Source organism: Phaeoacremonium minimum, assembly GCF_000392275.1.
Source record: "Phaeoacremonium minimum UCRPA7 unplaced genomic scaffold PA7_03_scaffold_195, whole genome shotgun sequence".
Taxonomy (NCBI): Eukaryota; Fungi; Ascomycota; class Sordariomycetes; order Togniniales; family Togniniaceae; genus Phaeoacremonium; species Phaeoacremonium minimum.
This window is the reverse complement of record NW_006921102.1, coordinates 27,436-48,111: the sequence shown is the minus strand read 5'-3', so window position 1 is coordinate 48,111 and position 20,676 is coordinate 27,436. Positions and strand designations below refer to the sequence as shown.

Genomic DNA, 20,676 nt, shown 5'->3' with positions numbered 1-20,676 from the left:
ATCCTTGATATCAGACCTGGCATTGGACGTGCTCCTTTACCAAAGCGCATATCGAGAGCAGATCTCGAATATCGTCTACAAAGAGTCTAACCGGATATACAAACTTTTCCTTGAGAGGAACCCCGGCTTCAAGGGCAAGATCCATGTGATGGGTCATTCTTTGGGCTCTGCCATCATGTTCGATATCCTTTGTCGACAAAAGGAGAAGCCGAAAAATATGGAGCCTCCTAGAAATCCGCTTCGTTTTTGGCCGGCTGATTCTCCACGTACTGAACATAAGGATCCTCGAGACCTCAGCTTCGATTTTGACTGCGAGGATTTCTACTGTCTAGGTTCTCCGGTGGGCCTGTTTCAGATGCTAAAGGGCCGGTAAGTGTTTTGCCTGATCACGTATCACGATATAATACTAACAGTCGTCAAAGCACAATCTCAGCACGACATCTACCGAATGCGCTTCCCTCGGAAAGCCCTCTGAATCCAGAATACATGGACGACCCCTTCCTCTCGTATCCTGTCGCCAACGCAGACCAGCGTGTTTCCCCAATCACTGGCCTGCCCTATTCGATCTCCTCGCCCAAAGTCTCGCAGCTATTCAACATCTTCCACCCATCTGACCCAATTAGTTATCGTTTAGAGCCACTCATCTCGCCAGCCATGTCCACGCTCAAACCCCAGATGCTGCCTTATACGAAGAAAGGCATATTCGGCAGCGTCGCACCGCAGGGCTTAACAGGCATTGGTGCCAAAGTTGGCCAGTCTGTGAGTGGCCTTTGGTCCTCATTGAGTGCCGGCATCGCCAATACCATGCTCAACCGTTCTCTGGGTCTCACTCAGGAAGATGTTGCCAACATCACTGCTTCTGCCTCACCGCAACACACGCCGTCTCCAGCTGCAGGAACCAACATCTCGACTTCCACGGGGGTCATTTCCGATTCGTCTCACTTGAGTCGACAGGCTGATGAGCGGAAGAAACAGCTGGCAGAAAAGCGGAAGGGATCCAGCGGCAATGGGCGGAATGGTAATGACATGACGCTCATTGATGATGACCTTGAGACGCTCTACAGTCAGTTCCAGAAGAAACGCGTCGATCTAAACCAGGAAGAGGGTGACACCATCAAGGACAAATGGGTCGATGAAGAGAAGAAGGCATCGAAGCTGCGTCGTGAGGAGCTGAAGGTGCGAGCTCTCAACCGCAATGGCCGGGTCGACTACAGTATTCAAGAGAGCGTGCTCGACTTCAATCCCATCAATACCATTGCGTCGCACATGGGCTATTGGGCCGATGAGGATGTTAGCCATTTCATCATGTCGCAACTCCTGTCAAATAAAGGGCGGGATGGGAACGGCAATGAAGAGCCCACGAAATAGAGCACATAGAAGGATAGCGTTGTCGCTGAAATATACCCCAGCCTTGTATGTAATATTGAGAAAATGGTCACCGCATCAACTTCAGCCTCGACTCTTCAAATTCCATGTATTGCTAGTGAATCGTTTACCTTCGTGATATCGTATCTATCCCACCTCACAACTCGCAAACTATGCTACTGTGATTATCCTGGTACCCGAACGCCGCTGAATGCCATAAGATACTACAATCCACTGACGGCATACTTTTATAGTAAATCAGCTTACATCACGCTTCCACATGCCTAACCAAGTGTCTCTGCAAGAGCACCCAAACGGCCGCCCACTCGGAGAGCATACTCTTTTGCATTTCTACCCTCGCTGTCTTTCAAGAGACGGATGTCACTACCGCTTCCACGCTGCTCAACGCCCATAGCCTGAGCAGCGGCAATGGCCTCAGCGGGAAAGTTACTCTCATGGAGAGACGACGCCAGCCATAGAAGAAGCCACACGATCTCCTCCTGCTGTTTCTCGACAGCGAGATGCAGAGCGCTCTTGTTCTCGCTCAGAGGGTCCTGGTACCGCAGGATCGCATCCGGGTCAGCACCCTCCTCGGCGGCACCCTTCAGCAAGTCCACGACACCGCCGACGTCGCCCTCGGCGCACATGACGTGAAACGCGCGGGCGGGCCGTGCCTCGGGGTGCGCCTCGAGGTAGGCCTCCTCTGTGATCTCCGGCAGGATGTCGTAGTTGTCCTGGACGCCGCCCTCGCTCGTGTAGCGCGCGGGGATGCGCTGCCCCTGGGACACATGGAAGACGGTGTTGGTCGCCGAGGGCCCGGCCTGGTTCGCGGGCAGGTAGGCGTCGCAGGAGGGGCACTTGAGCGACACGGCGATCTGCGCCGCGTCGTCCATGACGCATTGCCAGTGGAAGTGGCAGCCGCAGGGCAGCTCCAGATCGTCCGGGAAGGACAATGTCTCTGATGACGGATCATCCTCGTCCTCGTGGACCTGGAGAATGAGGTCGTTCTCGCAGGCCTTGCACTTGGTGGCGGCCATGTTGAGAAAGGGGATTCTCTGAGCAAGTCAGAACAAGAAGAATAAAAAGTTACAGGAAAGCGAAGCAGACAAAAGCTATGGTAATGTAGGCGTAGGCGTAGGCGAGATGTCGTCCGAACCAGTGTATCCGTCCGGTCGAGTAGAGAAGAAATGCTCGAGGTCAGAAAGACGTTTGGCGTGGACTGAGGTTCCTCTCCGCCATCCGAGTGAATCCAGTCATTAAGGAGACGAATGACAATGCCGGATGCAAAGAAGATGGCGGGTATTTTTCAAAATGATATCACGATGGGCAAGAAGCAAGAATAAGAATACTGTTTCCTTACATTTAAAGTGATAGGGGTCAAATCCTTCAGAACAGGCCGAAGAGCCAAGGATGCTGAGACAGAGAATGGCGATACCTGGCAGGCAGGCAGACTCTCGCTGTGGTGCGTCGTAACTTGGGAGACAAGCTAGAGCTTAATATCGCTGGTATGAAGCTTCACTTGAAGCTTGTCCAATGCAAGACAATTTTTTTCCTGCAGTTCTGGGGCGAGAAGGTTGTCCAGGCAAATGCCAATGAGTTAGCAGGATACAAGATGCTCTTCCCCAGCAGCCCTAGGATTCCCAGGATGGCAGTGTATGGACAGTAGTGTCGCCTGAGAGGCAAAGTACCGTACTAACTCGCTAGCATACCTAGCCGGCGCACATTAGCATTATTAGCGCTGGCGACAAGCAAATCCGGCAAGTCGGAACCTAAACGCTTTGAGAGCTGCCTGGTCTTGGCGCGCGTTGCGGGCGTTGGCGCCTTACGCAAGTCACTGTGGCTGGTGTGTGGTGCCCCTCCAAGTTTTAAGGCAGCTAGCTGCTGTGCGAGAGCGAGCTGCGCTGATGCAGGACCAGGACTACCACCCGCTGGGCAGCAGGCCTTCCGCGTATTATTACATCAGGGTTTCTGGGCCAAACATCCCCCGCCCCCGCCAACTTCTCGCAACCTTCGAAACACCACCGTTGGCCAGCTCTGCGACCAGCTTCTACGACGGCCATAGATCATCTATCTTGCCATTCTTCCGCTCTCCTATTTCCGTGTCTTCCGCCTCTCCCATAAGGCGCTGAGGACGAGATCATCAACCTCCATAGAAAGCGACTAGAAGCTTCCGCAGTCTGCCCCGCAGCAGATCACTCCCTCTAACATTACTTGCTCTTCAGCGCAGACAACGGCACTTCATCTCCCACGCTGGTTCTTGGGCCAAGAGTCGAGGGCGCTACCACATCAAACCAGTCCTCGAAAAGCCCAATCAACTCATCATGAATGTTCTCAAACTCCAGAGGTACGGCCATCATCCGCCTCGTGCTGCTTGATTGTCCTCGCATACACGCCACTAACTGCGCAATGTCAATATAGGAAGTTTCCTCAGTTCCAACAAGGCGACATCTTCGGCCTTACCGATGCCTTCAGGAAGCTTGACGTCGACGACAAGGGATACATAGATGAGGCTACAGCTATCAAGGCAACCCAGCAAAGCGAGCGCCAGCCGTACGATGTTGTGCGACAAGCCCTGAAGGAGGTCGACCTGGACTCTTCGAGACGAGTAGAACTGGAGGACTACGTTGGGGTAAGTCCGCTTTCCCTTACAAGGCACATCAACCCCGAATCATGTATGCTAACGATCTCTCGATCAACAGCTTATTGCCAAGCTCCGCGACTCATCGCCGGCGCAGAAGCGTCTCTCAACCGGCCCAGCTCCGCTCTCCCCATCCGGAGTCGTCGCACAAAGGACTGGCGGCGGCGGTCATGCCTCCAAGGGCAGTGTCAGCGGCAAGATCCACGTTCAAGGTTCGAATGCTAACATCACACACACCATCAACGAGGATGAGCGCACTGAGTTCACCCGCCACATCAATGCCGTGCTTGCCGGTGATCCCGACATTGGCAGCCGCCTACCCTTCCCGACTGACACCTTCGAGATGTTCGACGAGTGCAAGGACGGTCTCGTGCTGGCCAAGCTCATCAACGACAGCGTACCGGATACCATTGACGAGCGTGTATTGAATGTCCCCGGCAGAAAGGTCAAGACTTTGAACGCCTTCCACATGACGGAGAACAACAATATTGTCATTGAGTCGGCAAAGGGTATTGGCTGCTCGGTTGTCAACATTGGAAGTGGAGACATCATCGAAGTCCGGGAGCATCTCATCTTGGGTCTGATCTGGCAGATCATCCGCCGCGGTCTGTTGGGCAAGATTGATATCAAGCTCCATCCCGAACTGTACCGGCTTCTAGAGGAGGACGAGACCTTAGAGCAATTCCTGCGCTTGCCCCCTGAGCAGATTCTTCTTCGCTGGTTCAACTACCACCTGAAAGCGGCGAACTGGCCTCGCAGAGTGACAAACTTCTCTACTGATGTCAAGGATGGAGAGAATTACACGGTTCTCTTGGCGCAAATCGGTTCTGAGTACGGAGCTACCAGAGCGCCACTGCAGACGCGAGATCTGCTGCAAAGAGCTGAGGAGGTGCTGCAGAATGCCGACAAGCTTGGATGCCGAAAGTTCTTGACTCCAACCTCGCTCGTTGCGGGCAATCCCAAACTCAACCTTGCTTTCGTTGCTAATCTCTTCAACACGCATCCCGCTTTGGACCCGATTACTGAGGAGGAGAAGCAGCAAGTTGACGACTTCGATGCTGAGGGAGAACGAGAAGCCAGGGTGTTCACACTGTGGCTCAACAGCTTGGATGTCCAGCCAGCAGTGCAATCCTTCTTTGATGATCTGCGGGATGGCACGATTCTATTGCAGGCGTACGACAAGGTCATCAAAGGCTCAGTCAATTGGCGTCACGTCAACAAGAGGCCTGCAAATGGTGGCGAGGTCATGAGATTCAAGGCGGTGGAGAACACCAACTACGCGATCGAGCTTGGCAAGCAGAATGGCTTCTCCCTTGTCGGTATCCAGGGTGCGGATATCACGGATGGACAGAAGACACTCACCCTCGGTCTGGTGTGGCAGCTGATGCGAAAGGACATCACGCTCACCCTCTCCGCACTCGCCCAGCGACTCGGCAAGAGGGAAATCACCGACGCTGAGATGGTTAGATGGGCAAACGACATGTCCCGAAAGGGAGGCAAGAGCTCTGCTATCCGGTCATTCAAGGACTCGTCGATCGGAAGTGGAGTATTTCTTCTAGATGTACTCAACGGCATGAAGAGCAGCTACGTCGATTACGATCTTGTCACATCTGGCCGAACTGACGAGGACGCTTACCTCAACGCCAAGCTCAGCATCAGTATTGCAAGAAAGTTGGGTGCGACCATCTGGCTGGTGCCGGAGGATATCTGCCAAGTCCGGAGTCGTCTGGTCACGACTTTCATCGGTAAGTCTAGCAAAGTCTAATTCATCATAAAATTCCAAATGCTAACAGTCTTTGTACCCAGGCTCTCTGATGGCTACCTATGAGAGGATGCAGTAGGCCTTTATTTTCATAAGATATCGGTAGGCTGGTTATGAGAAAAGTTCTAAGAGAGCCACTGGGTTATTTTTCCTTCATACTTTCATGTGAATTATTGTTGCAGTAGCACCTCGGCTTTCACACTTCCAATTCAAAGATTGAAACTGAACTGGAATTCGTCAACTCGTGACGACAAAACAAGGTCATCTAATCCAACAGTCAAGAGAGTCACATAACCTCAAGCAATATTGAGGAAGTGATCGACCGGATCCCGGGGATCCTCTGAAGGACGTTGGACAGTTACAACGGTCCGCCGGGGTCCTCGGCAGTGGTAAGCGCCCGATATTGGCGTGCCCAGCAAGGCTTCCAAGTCATGCATACTTGCCCTTGTCGCTCCCTTGTAATGACGTTGAGTTCCGCTGGACGTGGGAACCTCGGCGCTCGTTTTGCTCGTAAAAACCCACTTGATGTATTACTGATTGACGTCAAAGATGGCGGATTGGGATTCCCATGGCCCCCCCCACCCCAACATTACCGCATCCCGCCCACCATCCATCCCAACCAGGCCACTCTCCCTTCCGTTTATGCGGGGCACTCTGGCTCGGGCACACAGAGACACGCCGCACTGGGCTGCCCATGCACTGCTACACCATAACCTGCATTACTCTACCGTGGTGGCTCGCTTTATTTAGTACGTACTGTCCTGTACCGTATACAGGCCGGTAGAAGATATACGGTGGTCGCATGAGGACACGCCACTCGTCTCAGGTCTCAGGAACATGGCTTGCCTTAGGGTTAACGGGATGTATCATTTATTCTGATATCAATTCCTTCACTAGAATCAATTCGAATATTTGCCCTATTTCTGACCTCATACGCATACGGGCTTTTGTCTCAAGTTCTTCGATTCGTTCATTAATTCAAGAAGGTGGTGACTGAGACGCCGCATCTGACCTACTCGGAAACTTTTGAGTTTGCCGCGCTCTACCACTCGCATTCTCTGCTATTCCACGGGCGGCGGCATTTGTTTCTTCGGGACACTCGGCTGCGCTTCGACCTGTCAGAAGACAGCAGTTTCACACCGGACGAGCGAAAAGGGACAAAAAGACCACCGAGTCAAGTCGGCGGTCGCGCCCTCGTTTCGCGCCGGAGAGCCAAATCGCGATGAGGCCTGCCTAGACAATTGGCTGCCCGCTTTCCGTAGAAGCCGACGAAAACGACGCTGTAAGAAGGTTCCATTGCTGACGGCTTCAGCCGCTTTATAAGGTAAGCTGGGCTGCGAGGATCGATACCTTCCTAGCCTGGTGGCGCCGCACGCATCCTACATGCCTATCATTGAATCATTGCTTATACCTCTGACACGACACAACTCTTACATATAGCCTTGGGTGACTTTCATCTCCAGTAATTGTTGTTTCCCCATCCAAGTTTTATATCTTTGCGCAGCCGTCTTGTCCCTGTCTTACATGTCTTATTAAATCCCTGCATGGTTCTCTTATCACTTTCGACATTGTACCACAAGAGAATTGAAAGACTTACTGATGCGTGAGGAAATTCAGATGGCGGATAATGGGACGGCCACACAGGCCGACCTCAACGTCGACCGCGGACGTATGGGGAATGGTGGCGAGAATGAGAATGGCTCATACTTTCCTGCCTCCCACCCGCCTCAAGCCCTACGGGAGGCTCTGCGGGCGACAAATGGCGGCAGCCGCTCAAGAGCGTCGTCAGAGAGCACCAGCGAGGAGGACTGGGACGAGATGTCGCAGCAGCCCGTGGTTGTGGTCCGCCGGCAGCGGACGGCATCGGGGCTGAAGCAGCCCAGCAGACTGCGGGAAAACGCAAGTGCGGTAGAAAATTCATCGTCGTCGAGATCTTCGGAAAACGGGAGCTTTGAGGATTTGACGCCGTTGAAGACCCAGGGACTGAAGAACGCCAAGGTGTACACCATCGCGGCAGACGATAAGGAGCTCAAAGAGATACTGCGGCGGGGGATGCAGCGCGACGACGGCAAGAAGCACAAGGGCCAATTTAGGGATTTCGTCTTTACGCGCAACTTCTCGACATTTGACCGGCAGAATGAGGTTGCTGCCAACAGTCCCTTTCATGGATTCTACACTCTCTTCTGGATCGCCGTGTTCTTGTTCATGGTAAAGATCGGGGCAGAGAACTGGAAGAGAACAGGCAGCGCCCTTGGAACCAATGAGATTATGAAGAGCATGTTCAGAAGAGATGTCATCGTTTTGTTGGCTTCGGACGGTGTCATGTGCGGAGTTACAGGCGTCAGCTGGCTGCTCCAGAAGCTCATTTACAAGGGCTACATCGACTGGGATAGGTCCGGCTGGATCCTCCAGAATGTCTGGCAGTCGACATTTATTGCTGCGGTGCTGTACTGGCCGTTCGTTCGGGACTGGCCGTGGTCCCATACCGTCTTTTTCACCTTGCACGGTCTCATCATGCTCATGAAGCAACACTCGTACGCCTTCTACAACGGGTACCTATTTTCAGCGTACAAGAAGCGCATCCATCTGCTTTCTGAGCTGAAGAAGCTGGACGACATCGTACCAGTCCAGTCACCATCCACAACTTACCCACCGGCGTCGGCTCTGTCGACTTCTCACCTCCTCCATCCCCCGTCCGCGCTCGAACTCAAGGAGAGGCGGCAATCGATCCATAACGCAGCAGCAGTGGCGAACACTGATGTTGCTAAAATTGCCGTGGCTATCAAATCTGGCGAGCCCCTTGACGAGGAGCAGGTACACGTCTTTGAACGAATCATCAAGTGGGAAGCCGACGCGCTTACTGAGGAGCTCAAGGGCAAATCCACCGATTCGAAGAACGCGTATCCTAACAATCTAACATTTACCAATCATTACGAGTACATTGTACTTCCGACGCTTGTCTATGAGCTAGAGTACCCACGATCGGATACCATCAATTGGCTCTATGTTGCGGAGAAGGCAGCCGCGACTTTCGGGCTCATCTTCGTGATGATCATGGTATCGCAGGCTTTCATCTACCCCGTTGTGATAAGGACGGTGGACATGAAGGAGTCTGGCATGACTTTGGCTGCTCGCTTCCGCGAGTTTCCGTGGATGCTGTCGGACCTTATCTTTCCATTCATGATGGAGTATCTCCTGACGTGGTACCTGATATGGGAGGCTGTGCTCAACCTCCTCGCGGAGCTGACCTACTTCGCCGACCGCTCTTTTTACGACGACTGGTGGAACTCCACAAGATGGGACTATTTCGCGAGGGCATGGAACCGCCCGGTCCATAACTTTTTGCTGCGACATGTCTATCACTCGTCGATTTCGGCGTTGAAGGTCAACAAGTATCAGGCGACGCTCATCACCTTCTTCCTGAGCGCCTGCGTGCATGAGCTGGTGATGTGGTGCATCTTCAGAAAGTTGCGCGGGTATCTGTTGATGCTCCAGATGTTCCAGCTTCCAGTAAGTTTTCTCTCAAGTCTCAAATGCGTTAGAAACATGCTGATGGCAATCTGCAGCTCGTGAGTCTCAGTCGGACCAATTGGTTGAAGAACCAGAAGACACTGGGGAATATGATCTTCTGGCTGGGGATTTTCACTGGCCCCAGTGTCCTTTGTAGCCTGTACCTTATTTTATAGATTCTAGAAGTATGTTGCATGTGAGAACGTCCAAAACAGTCATGTTTGGTCAATATCATATTTCTACCCCTGAGTGTCACCGAACCAGTGCGGACACCTGGCGGCAGCAGCTGGTGACCGCTGCCAACGGGACAGAAAGGTGACATCTGGCGCGACCTGGTAACTTGCAGGTTGTCGATCTATGTATTGATTCTCAAACCTGATGCCACTCACCTTACTTGTTCATTGTGCTCGTTGTCCTAATAGTCTACTAATGACACAAGCACGCTCGGTACAGCCGTTTGAGTGGTTGTAACAAAAGGAGGGCAAAACCTAAGTCTGCGAATTCGTACGAAACAAAGCCATCCAGGTATGTCTATTTGCACAATTTGAAGAACAGAGAAGAAGCACATGTAGGGTGCACAGATCAAATGGATGTGCACAGAAACTCCTTCTCCTTGGGCCAGGTATACGTAGTTATTGCAGGAGTTGGTGAGACGACTACGAGGCAGTAAATAAATACCTTGCCCTGAAAGTGTGACGTGATCCTCAGTGTGTTACCTCACTGTGAGCCTAGGTAGCCAGCTGAGGGCCCACTAAGCCCCTTCCGGCATGGTAAGCAAGTGTCACGGCCAGCTCGGGCCAGCACCTCAAACACTACTGTTCGCCGTAAAGAGGAACTTTTCCCACACCTTCAACTACAGTTCCTCACATCCATCAATCTCCAGGTCGCGTCACGCAATATAGACCGACTTTTCGATTTGGCGTTGACTCTACGGCGCTTTGTTCGAACCTTTTCACTCTCTTCGCATATCTCAGGGATTTCTGCTTGCAACGCCTTTTGGCAGCGTTGGCCAAATCCCTAGCTGCGTTTTCTGGTCCTCCAACCACCTCCCCGTCGTTGTCGCATCACAACCACCACCAGCACGATCCAGCGAAGATGTCTCGATCCAGCGGTACCACGCTGTATGTTACTGGCTTCAGCCATGGCACCCGCGCCCGAGACCTCGCCTACGAATTCGAACGGTATGTCCTCTATCGATGACTCGGTTGTCAGCTTCGAGCTCGACTTCGCCCTTCGGTCCTCGTCCCTCGTTCCTTATCCAACCTCATCGTGAACATCGATTTCCTTCCTGCCTGCCCTACGCCACACCGAAGAAGCGGCGCCCGTAACATTATCTTTACCGCCTCTCGCTTCCCTTCGCGCACGCCGTTCTCATCAGCTCGCCCTATACCCCCTCGTCCTCCTTCGATCGAGCGATCGGCGATGTCGGCATGTTATTTCTCTTGCATCGGGCAAGTCGCCTGCCATCTACGGCAGACTGTCGAGTTCCGGCTCTTGTGCCATCACAGACCCCTCATCATGTCTCTGGAAAGAAGGGTGTTGAGCTATTCTTGCTAACTTTCATACAGCTACGGCAGACTGATCCGTTGCGACATTCCGGCACCCCGCTCTGCAAGCAGCAGACTGTAAGCCTGACCTCCATCATTTTCTTTAATCTATCTACTGACGCATTGTCTAGCTTTGCCTTTGTGGAGTACGAGGATCGCCGTGATGCTGATGACGCTTACCATGATATGCATAACAAGCGCATCGGTCGCGATGACATCCTAAAGATCGAGGTAAGGCACATGCAACGCCACAAAGCCTCTGACTGGCGTCGCATCCAGGCTCTATCAAGGTTTTTTACTGACTCTGTCTCCAGTGGGCTCGCACTCCTCCCTCAGCATCCTGGCGCTTCGACTCTGGCCGCGACCGTGACCGTAACCCGCGCCGCTCTCCTCGACGCCGATCCCCGTCTCCTCGTCGTCGGGACTACTCTCCGAGAAAGGATGATCGCGACCGCCGCGACCGTGACTACGATCGTGATCGCGACCCGCGTGACCGTCGTGACACTCGCGACCGCTCGCGCTCTCCTGACACTCGGTAAGCTATACTCACATTTGGCCGAACCATATCTCCCACTAATGTTTACAAGTGACCGTAGCGACCGTGATAAGGACGACCGGGATGATCGCGATCGCCGTGAGAACGGCACTAATGGCGATGACCGAAAGAGTATGTTCAGTGCGCTCAGGAAACACAACTTGGAACGATGGCTAACAGCATTGTCACAGCCCTGGATAGCCCTGCCCCAGCCCACGACGACCTCGATGTCGCTGAGTAGGTATTCGTCTGATGGCTCTGTTGAGTCCTGAGGATACTACGTAGCTGGCAAGCGGCATCTGTGTCGTCTACTCCCAGGGGGCGGCTATGGTGGAATTCACAGGTTCTCTCCTTTTCTTGCTTTCGGGCACTGACTGTATTGGCATCATGTGGCTTTGACTTTCTCAACCCTTTCTTCTAGTTTCCGGTTCGGATTCGGAGCTTCGTCGCCGGCGGTAACACTTTGTAAAACACGTATGCGTCGATATCGAACGGAACGGAATCGCGAACGGCACGGAAAGCCTGCTGCTTCCTGTGGTAGGGACATTCGGAAAAGTAACTAGACTACAAGTAGCAATTTGACACTGAGCATTCCGTAAACCACGATGACTTCGCCCTCCCCCCAGCGATACCTCTTATCCGCCCACGCCGTCCTCCTCGCCATTATCGACTTTTCGGCCAACACGCTCGTCAAATAGGTGAGACAGCTGGAGGTATGTCCGCTCGCACGGGAGTATATACGTGACAGTGACCATGCATGTGTACGTTTTCGAGAGGAAATCTTGTTCACCTCGTTCTTCTACTTCGTATTTGGATATAGTCTTTCAAGAAAAGTGAGAGAATGATAAATGCTAGAACAGCTCATATCATTTATAATTTCTACTATTTCAAGGAATGAGTACGCAGTACTGTGCAAAGGCGACAGCATCGATCCACCCAAGGAGGGATGCATGTTTCCGTAGTTCAGGGTTCAAGCTTGATTGAGGGCATCTTACTGTCTAGCGACAACTCCAAAAGGACCAATCAGCAATAGCTGAAGATCAGCATTGTTATCGCATAGCTCTGGGGATATCCATTTAGCGACAGACTATTTCCTATCTGGTCGAGCTTGAGACAAACTTCGGCAGAGATGATCGCGACGTGCTTCCGATCTGATCCGGGGTCAGCCGAACATGCAGCCAGCCATAGGCGTAAATGGCCGGTAGCTGGCGCCGGCGGCCTGAGCAGTGTCTTGGGAGGCGTCTGCCAATCTCGCGTCATCTGTTCTCCCTAATAGGAACCCCTCAAAGCTATTCTGCGATTCAGAAGAGTCAGGGACCAAGATCACTGACTGTTGAATCTGACAGCTCGAGGGTTCCTGGTGACCAGATCATGCTGCAGACGCCAGCTTATTAGATACCAGTGGCGGGCAAGATCTTTGGTTACATTGCATGCTATGTATCTTTTCTGCTAATTCGCCCCCTTTGTATACGAAGCTCGTGCCACAACCACGGGTACACCACTAGCGGCACAAACCTTCGACCTCACTTGGCAAAAAGTTGCGATCTGTGGCCTCGCGAGTGGCTCTTCAGCTGCGCAACTCGCCAAAACCAAGACCTTTTGTCCAAAAATACCCGTCTGAGAGACTCTCGCACCGACCTGCATTACGAGGAGCTCGATTGACTCTAGAAGATCAAAGTACACGGCGGTCTAAACTGCAGTGCTTCTGAGCGGCTCTCGGTTCGACTTGATCCACTCCTACGTCAGGGCTTTTTGGCCGTTCCAAGTCCACGTCGGCCACGACCACGACGCCTCAACGCTCCACGAATACCGAAGCGGCAGCTCGACACTCTCTCCATGATACAGACAATCTCCACTCCTCTATACTATATTTGACGGGTTCGGCTTGACGGGTTGACGGTGCTATTCTCAGCCTCAGCGTTTGCCTCTGCCCTTTGGAATATGCCCCGTTTCATCCTTCGACCTCTCCTTTAAAGATTATTCGCGGTCTGCGTCTCATGGAAGCGTTGTTCCAGGACAGCCTACTTTACTACATTCTTATAACTGTATCACTACCGTTCAGCACGTCTTAAATGCGCCATTCTTCGATTCAGCAAACATCCTCGCCCCAGTGTGACGTTGCCTCCTCCTACAGCCGCCTCTCTTCGCGCGTCACATCTTCCGACTTACTCCTCAAACCTCCCCGATTACGATTTTCATGATGTCGGCTGTATGTGACCCCTGGTTAAATCTCAGGCCAGTTCAGTATACTAATTCGTACAGCAGTCACAGCGCGACCTTCCTAGCGCGCAATATGCGCCCCCCGACAAAATAAGCCAGCTCCGAGGCTTCATCAGCGAGCCGGTCATAGCAGCGTTTTGCGCTGGCGGCGTCGCCGGCGCCGTCTCCAGAACAGTCGTTTCTCCTCTCGAAAGATTGAAAATATTATTCCAGGTACAAAGCGTTGGCCGTGAAGAATACAAACTGTCAGTTGGCAAGGCTCTCCTGAAGATGTGGAGGGAAGAGGGCTGGCGGGGCTTCATGCGTGGCAACGGCACCAATTGCATACGGATAGTACCGTACAGCGCGGTGCAATTCGGCAGCTACAACTTCTACAAGCGGCACTTCTTCGAGGCGTACCCCGGCGCCGACCTGTCTCCCCTCACCCGGCTGTTTTGCGGTGGAATCGCTGGCATCACCTCGGTCACGTTCACATACCCGCTCGATATTGTTCGGACGAGGTTATCCATCCAGACCGCCTCGTTTGCCGACCTGGGGGACAAGACGAGAGAGATGCCCGGCATGTGGAAGACGTTGGCATCAATGTACAAGACTGAAGGCGGGTTTCTGGCGCTGTATCGTGGAATCGTACCAACTGTTGCGGGAGTTGCGCCGTACGTGGGTCTGAATTTCATGGTGTACGAATGGGTGCGAAAATACTTGACGCCTGAGGGCGACAAAAATCCAAACGCCATGCGCAAACTGCTTGCTGGTGCTGTATCTGGAGCTGTGGCGCAAACATGCACATATCCCTTGTAAGTCCTGGTCCCCTTTCGATCCTCGGCCTCTCGAATAACATGGAAACAGTGATGTATTACGGCGGCGTTTTCAAATCAACACAATGTCGGGCATGGGCTACCAGTACAAGTCAATACCAGACGCGGTCAGAGTAATTTTCGCCCAGGAGGGAATCAAGGGTTTGTATAAGGGTATCGTCCCTAACCTACTAAAGGTTGCTCCCAGCATGGCGTCTAGTTGGTTGAGTTTTGAGATGACACGCGACTTCCTGGTTGGTCTGCGACCGGAAGAGGCCGTCCTATGATGAGCACAATGCGGCTCACTCCCAGCCGTCTTGCAGCGTTCATAATGATACGCCGCTTGCCTATCATGACAAGAGAAGGGAAGATAAAGACCAATTACTAACACCTTCGCAAACTTGTCTACTGTACAACTGCAGCTATATTTTAACAGAACTTGATCTCGAAGAGCCAGGAAATGGCCTGCAGCTGATCATATTTCAATAGCCTCTAGACTCTAACAATAAAGAGATTGGGCCAGAGAAGTGGCTTAAGGAGGCTAGAGACAGTCCAGCAAAACACCCTCGGAAGAGTGGTGTATTACACGACTTCCATACGATACCCTCACGGGAGAGTTGATTATTATACACGGGGCTCCTCGCTTTCTGTCGAGAGACCAGAACTTTGGAAAGATGTATATAGATATTCTCTAGTGCCACGAATATACGTTGTTAGCATGATACGACTTATTATATTTTACCTGGCAATATAACATTTACAGCATGCCCTTAAGTGATGATGGTATATTTGTCCCATCTCATGCAGAGAATCGTCACATCTGAACCATCTGCAGCTTTCGATAGCACGAGTTTGGTGAGCTAAACCTATCCAGGAGGCTAAGCACATGCAGCACTGCTGCCTTATATACTAGGCTCGGAGGCCATTTCTCCCAGTCAAAAAATTGTTGCCCTAAAGTGCACGGGCCACACCACACCAATTGAGCATTTTCCGCCCTACCATTTAGAATTTCGGGCCCTCGAACTTTTTCTTGCTTTCCTTCAGCAACCACCGACGACAACTGTCACCCATCGACTCCGACAAAATCATCGCGAGTCGTCCGCCAAGATGGGTACGTGAGGCTTCTTTTTCCTGTTAAGCCTTTGTGTGCGAGTGGAAGATCGTGATTGATCTCTCTGCGAAACACGGCGCCGTTTCCCTTGATTGTGGAAAAGGAAGCGAGTCGGGACGACGTCTTCATTGACGATCGACCGCTTGCTCCAGAGGCTGCCCTCTTTGAGCATACCAAGAATCAAAAGGCTGACGAGGAATTTTTGTCTCTTTTTAGGTATCGATCTCGACAGACACCATGTGCGCAGCACTCACCGCAAGGCTCCCAAGAGCGACAACGTCTACCTGAAGCTCCTCGTGAAGCTGTACCGCTTCCTGGCCCGTAAGTCATTTTCTCTTGTGTCGAGCACTCATAAATACGTTTGCTGACCTTCCTGTTTCAGGCCGTACCGACTCCAGCTTCAACAAGGTTGTCCTGCGCCGCCTCTTCATGTCCCGCATCAACCGCCCCCCTCTGTCCCTGTCTCGCATTGCCACTCAGGTCAAGGAGGACGACAAGCGCACCGTCGTTGTTGTCGGCACCGTCACCGATGACAACCGCCTGCTCACCGTCCCCAAGGTCAGCGTTGCCGCTCTGCGCTTCACTGCCACCGCCCGTGCTCGCATTCTCGCTGCCGGCGGCCAGGCCTTGACTCTCGACCAGCTTGCTCTTGAGAAGCCCACTGGTGCCAACACCCTGTTGCTCCGTGGCCCCAAGAACTCCCGTGAGGCCGTCAAGCACTTCGGCTTCGGTCCCCACAAGCACAAGGTACGATCATGCTTATTCTCACAAGGTTCGAAGATGATGTCTAATACCCTCCACAGAAGCCCTACGTCGGATCCAAGGGCCGCAAGTTCGAGAAGGCTCGTGGTCGCAGAAGGTCTCGTGGTTTCAAGGTGTAAATGGCCATATTCGGCTGTTGGGGTTTTGGTCAATGGCGTGGTCATTCACGAGATATACTTTGGGCGGTTGTTACAAGGCTTTGTGCCTTGGTACTTCTGGACGGATTCTGCATGGCTTGGCGTGAAATGGTTCTACCGAAAAGCAAAGAATGAAAATACAAGAGGCAATTATTGCCAACTCCCCGATTCTAAATTCATGTGATATGTGATCCCTATTCTATGTGATGTGCCTTGTGGAGCATGCTGTGGGCTCGTCTTATCCTACACGTATTTTTACATTTGTACAAACATGGTATTACATGTATTTTCCTCACGGTTCCTGTATATCTTCAAGGACAACGTTGCCTTTTCGCCTTAGAGCGACGAAATACGCCTCCTTCGACTCCTGCGGTGATCTTTGAGCCGAGAACAGTACTGAGAATGGGTTGTTTCACTTACGCTTCGAGAGGACTCGGGTTTCTCCCGATGTACCTTCGCGAACATTTTCTTGAGCTTATTCTCCAGCAGCTTGTCCTCGGCGCCTTGATAAAACTTGCACAGGAAGTGACCGCCGGACCGCAGGGTATCGCTCGCAAACTGGAGTGCGGCCTCGCACAGGTCCTGCAGCAGGTAGAAGGTGGCATGTCAGACAGATACGCAAGATATGAGGGGACTGTGTTGCATTGCAACCTACCATGCTGCCGGCGTGGTCCTTGAAAGCGATCCCGCTCGTGTTCATCATCCTGATATAAGGGTTACTTAACGTGTTACTAGAGAAGCCGGCCGTCTGGGGCCAGGGTTCTGACATGTCGCTGATGACTATCTGCAGCGAAATTTCTTTAGTGACACGGAGTTTCTAGCAGATATTGCATAGCTGATAAGACTTACATCCACCAATCGTCTGCTATCCTCCTCACTGCCAGGAGCCTCAGCTTCGTGGCTGGCCTCCCGTTCGAGGTCGATGTAGCTCGGTCGATCAACAACGACATTACCCTCGGCCTCCTCGCCTTCAGGTACTGTTATTACACTTGGCTCTGCTTGCGCGTGAGAAGTTGCTGTTGGTGCCGTGACCGTCTTGCTCGGGCGGCGCGCCTGCTCCGCGAGGAAGTGCTTCACGAGCGCCTGCACGCCAGGGGAGAGAAAATTGCCCTGGATGGTGGCCACGCCCTTGGGCGGCTGTGCAGGCAAGATGTCGATGCCGACGACACGGCCGCTGGGCTTGGTGCGCTCGACGGCGACTTGTGACCAGCTCCCCGGCGCGTATCCCTGCATCAGACGTGTCAGTCATCGGTTTTATATCAAGCACTTAAGATATAGAGTGCGGAGGGATTGGGGTGCAGCTACAAGGTCAACGACAGTCTGACCCTTCTTAAAGAGCTTGTATTTCGCGTCCATCTAGCAACATCGTGAGTAGGCGAGCTTAAATAATCTCATTGCGTGATATAGACAAACCTCGAGCAGCTTAAACGCAGCCCTGCTCTTCAAGCCCTGAACTTTGGCTTCGCGTGCGAACACATCCTTGCCCTGCCGTTGCTTCCAACGGGAGTTAGATGAAGCATATCGGATGTCTGTGTATTGAGGCCATTGTCTCTGAGGCGCCGGAGCTGTAGATTGTAAAGAACTGTAGATGCGTAATGCTCCTAGCCCTCGAGCAACAGTTCCATTAATTGCGCGACGGCATGGCGTACTGCTCACTAAAGAGAGCATCAGGATGAGCGGATGTGTGATCTCATGAGATTAAGCCTGCTCCATCCACCTTCCGAAACGGAACTCTTTACTCATTGGTGGCGGTGCGATTTTGCCTTCTGTCTTTTGTTGCGTTCAAGATCTCATTTAAGATTTCGAAGGGGCAGTTGTTAAGCCCCACCAAATTTCTTCAAGCTACTGCTTTACGACTTCATAAGTCACACATCGACTGACATTCACTTTTAACTTGGCCATGACCATGAATAAAAACAGTCATGTCATTACTCAGACGAGACATATCAATAATACAACTTGCGCGTATTCATACAATCATCCAAAGGACACTGTGCCAACCAACCAACCTGAACCTAGTACCTAAACACCTGCAATGCAAATCCATCCGTGACCCTCCGACCATTCCGTTTTCCCCTTAAGCCAGAAAACTCGCGTTCACTCCTCTTCTCTCTTTCTTCAACGGCGAGAATGTACTGCCGCCAAAGGCACCACTACGGGCTACTCCCAGGGGCACCCTACCCATGCCTCTTGCAACATTAAGTTGCATTTTTGCCGGCCGCTTAGGAGCGGGAGCTGCCTCTGCGTCATCATCGTCAAAGAGTGTCGGCTTATTTGCGCCTCCCAGCAACTTTCGCTTCTTCTTCTTAGGCTCCGGCTCTGAACCACTTGCGCTTGCGCCGCTGGTGCGAGCTTCGCTAGTCTTGACCTTCAGCTCCAGACCCTTCTTAGCAGCAGTCACGACTTGCGTCGGCCTGTTCTCTTTACCGCTCTCCTCTACTGCGTCCATCACTTTGGTAATTGTTGACTCAACGTAAAGATTCTTGCGGCTGCTTGGTGGCGGCATGTTCTTCTTCGATGGAGATGCCTCCGCAAGAGCCTTGGCTTTAGGAGGACGGCCCCGAGCCTTCTTCTGAGCTGGCTCAACCGTGGCTTTCTGGCTTGGCTTTACAACTGGCTCCGGAGCGACCTCAGCAGAAGGTTCTGATTCTGTTGGTTCTGAGCCTGTTTTGTCTTCTTGAAGGGAAGACGGGTTGCCCTCGTTGAAGACTTCTGGGGATTCCGGCTCTTCACTAATTACCTCTGTGATGTTGATGGTCTTATTGAGGAAGGGAGTGATGGAGAAGGCAGACTTCTCCCCTACCAGTGTATGGTCTAGACCGCCTCGCTTCTTCACGGGTCGCTTGAGTCTACCATCAGTATTTGTGGGGGTATGTAGAACAAATTCATCCACACTGATTTCCTCTGCTCGCCGCTTCCGGCGGGCTTGAGCCTTCGCTGTTGGCTTCTTCACAGAATTATCCTCAGCGAATACCGTGGGTATGGTAGTAGTCGTGTTCTGCGGCTTTGCAGGTCCACCGCGAGCCTCCTTGAGCTCAGCACGCGTTTGACGCAGCTTAGTCTTCATTTCTTCGAGTCTCTGCTGCAGGATTTCTTGCTCATTCTGCGCGTCCGCCATTTCCTTTGCCGTAGTCTTCCGAGCTTGGGCGAACTCGGTCTTCTGTTGAGCAAGCTCCTGCTCCAGTGCTACTACTCTTTGTCGGAGCGCCTCATTTGCTTGGTCATCTGTAGTTTCTTGGGACTGCTTAGCTTTCTTGGCTGTGACGAGTTTCTTCTCCAAATCGGCTACTTGTTGCCGAAGCTCCTGTTCAATCTCACTCTCTTGAGAGGCCTGGGATTGCTTGGCCTTTTCTGTGGCGCGCTGTTCCTTCGCCAGCTTCTTCTCAAGATCTGCTACTTGTTGTCGCAGGTCCTCTTCTATCTCATTGTCCTTGCTGGCTTGTCGTTGCAAAATCTTCTGATTCGCCCGCTTCTCGTTCGCCAATTCAACCTCTAGTGTATTCAGCTGTCGTTCCAAAGCAAGCTTTTCAGCCAGGACATCATTTTGGTGCGAGAGTTGAGACCTCAGGTGCTCAAGTTCCGGCTTGAGAACTGCCAACTCGCGTGAAAGTGCAAGTTTCTCTGACAAGAGTTTTGCCGAATCGGTGGTGACACTGCTTAATGATTGTAATTCAGACTGTTTACGTTAGCAACGAAGCCAACTCTCAGAGCCACTGCGCGTTCATACCTTCAGATTTGACTGATCTCGCGCCTGAGCGCGAAGTTGCTTCTGCTGGTCCTGGCAAGTCCGGTTCACGGCCTCCAATTGATCGCGCATGCCGTCGCACTCTTGGGCGAGTTTCTTGATACGGACATCTTTCTGGGAGAGTTGCTCTCGAAGTGTAGCGTTCTCGTCTCGAAGTACGACACTGCGAAGTCTATGCCTTCGCGTATCCTCCTCCTTGACAATAACATTGGATTGATGCATGATTTCCTGATGCTTAAGCTCCAAGTCGTGAATTGCCTCAATTCTCTGCGTCAAGGAAACATGTCAGCTCGTATGTCGCGCATAGTGCGGATGAGGGGACGGTCGTACCTTGTCTTGGTCCATGTTTACATGGTCCCGCGCCATGGGATCGTTAGAGTAGAGACTAGCAGCAACAGACGCGTTTTGATATGACACAGCTGATAGATGGTGAGTAGAAGTAAAGATAGCAAGATATCCAACGAGGGGGTCAAAGTAGGTCAGATTGGGTGGGCAATGACTTCAGACAGGGTACGGTGGGCGGAGAGGAGTATGTGTGGATGGATGGATG

At 52.3% G+C, this 20,676-nt stretch overlaps 8 protein-coding genes across 8 annotated transcripts; 5 read left to right on the top strand and 3 right to left on the bottom strand.

Moving 5' to 3' along the window:
* Window positions 1-1,649: 1,649 nt before the first annotated feature.
* Window positions 1,650-2,402, bottom strand: UCRPA7_2778 (putative ring finger-like protein; the record flags this gene model as incomplete). Its single annotated transcript, XM_007915342.1, has 1 exon — window positions 1,650-2,402. The coding sequence occupies one exon, from the start codon at window positions 2,400-2,402 to the stop codon at window positions 1,650-1,652; it is 753 nt and encodes a 250-aa protein (XP_007913533.1).
* Window positions 2,403-3,686: 1,284 nt separating this feature from the next.
* UCRPA7_2777 (putative fimbrin protein) lies at window positions 3,687-5,844 on the top strand (the record flags this gene model as incomplete). Its single annotated transcript, XM_007915346.1, has 4 exons — window positions 3,687-3,709; window positions 3,784-3,994; window positions 4,065-5,748; window positions 5,810-5,844. The coding sequence occupies 4 exons, from the start codon at window positions 3,687-3,689 to the stop codon at window positions 5,842-5,844; spliced, it is 1,953 nt and encodes a 650-aa protein (XP_007913537.1).
* A 1,538-nt stretch (window positions 5,845-7,382) lies between these two features.
* On the top strand, window positions 7,383-9,338 carry UCRPA7_2776 (putative mboat family protein; the record flags this gene model as incomplete). Its single annotated transcript, XM_007915347.1, has 1 exon — window positions 7,383-9,338. One exon carries the CDS (start codon window positions 7,383-7,385, stop codon window positions 9,336-9,338), a length of 1,956 nt encoding a protein of 651 aa, XP_007913538.1.
* Window positions 9,339-10,370: 1,032 nt separating this feature from the next.
* Window positions 10,371-11,598, top strand: UCRPA7_2775 (putative pre-mrna splicing factor protein; the record flags this gene model as incomplete). The annotated part of the gene is made up of 5 exons (XM_007915341.1): window positions 10,371-10,456; window positions 10,954-11,053; window positions 11,137-11,357; window positions 11,419-11,489; window positions 11,549-11,598. The coding sequence occupies 5 exons, from the start codon at window positions 10,371-10,373 to the stop codon at window positions 11,596-11,598; spliced, it is 528 nt and encodes a 175-aa protein (XP_007913532.1).
* A 1,959-nt stretch (window positions 11,599-13,557) lies between these two features.
* On the top strand, window positions 13,558-14,658 carry UCRPA7_2774 (putative solute carrier family 25 member 42 protein; the record flags this gene model as incomplete). The annotated part of the gene is made up of 3 exons (XM_007915337.1): window positions 13,558-13,566; window positions 13,623-14,371; window positions 14,424-14,658. 3 exons carry the CDS (start codon window positions 13,558-13,560, stop codon window positions 14,656-14,658), a joined length of 993 nt encoding a protein of 330 aa, XP_007913528.1.
* An 820-nt stretch (window positions 14,659-15,478) lies between these two features.
* Window positions 15,479-16,363, top strand: UCRPA7_2773 (putative 60s ribosomal protein l18 protein; the record flags this gene model as incomplete). The annotated part of the gene is made up of 4 exons (XM_007915348.1): window positions 15,479-15,482; window positions 15,699-15,803; window positions 15,865-16,229; window positions 16,286-16,363. 4 exons carry the CDS (start codon window positions 15,479-15,481, stop codon window positions 16,361-16,363), a joined length of 552 nt encoding a protein of 183 aa, XP_007913539.1.
* Window positions 16,364-16,673: 310 nt separating this feature from the next.
* Window positions 16,674-17,614, bottom strand: UCRPA7_2772 (putative ribosomal rna methyltransferase mrm2 protein; the record flags this gene model as incomplete). The annotated part of the gene is made up of 4 exons (XM_007915340.1): window positions 16,674-16,748; window positions 16,802-16,963; window positions 17,037-17,165; window positions 17,231-17,614. 4 exons carry the CDS (start codon window positions 17,612-17,614, stop codon window positions 16,674-16,676), a joined length of 750 nt encoding a protein of 249 aa, XP_007913531.1.
* An 844-nt stretch (window positions 17,615-18,458) lies between these two features.
* On the bottom strand, window positions 18,459-20,492 carry UCRPA7_2771 (putative rossmann-fold nad (+)-binding protein; the record flags this gene model as incomplete). Its single annotated transcript, XM_007915335.1, has 3 exons — window positions 18,459-20,057; window positions 20,109-20,393; window positions 20,457-20,492. 3 exons carry the CDS (start codon window positions 20,490-20,492, stop codon window positions 18,459-18,461), a joined length of 1,920 nt encoding a protein of 639 aa, XP_007913526.1.
* Window positions 20,493-20,676: the final 184 nt, after the last annotated feature.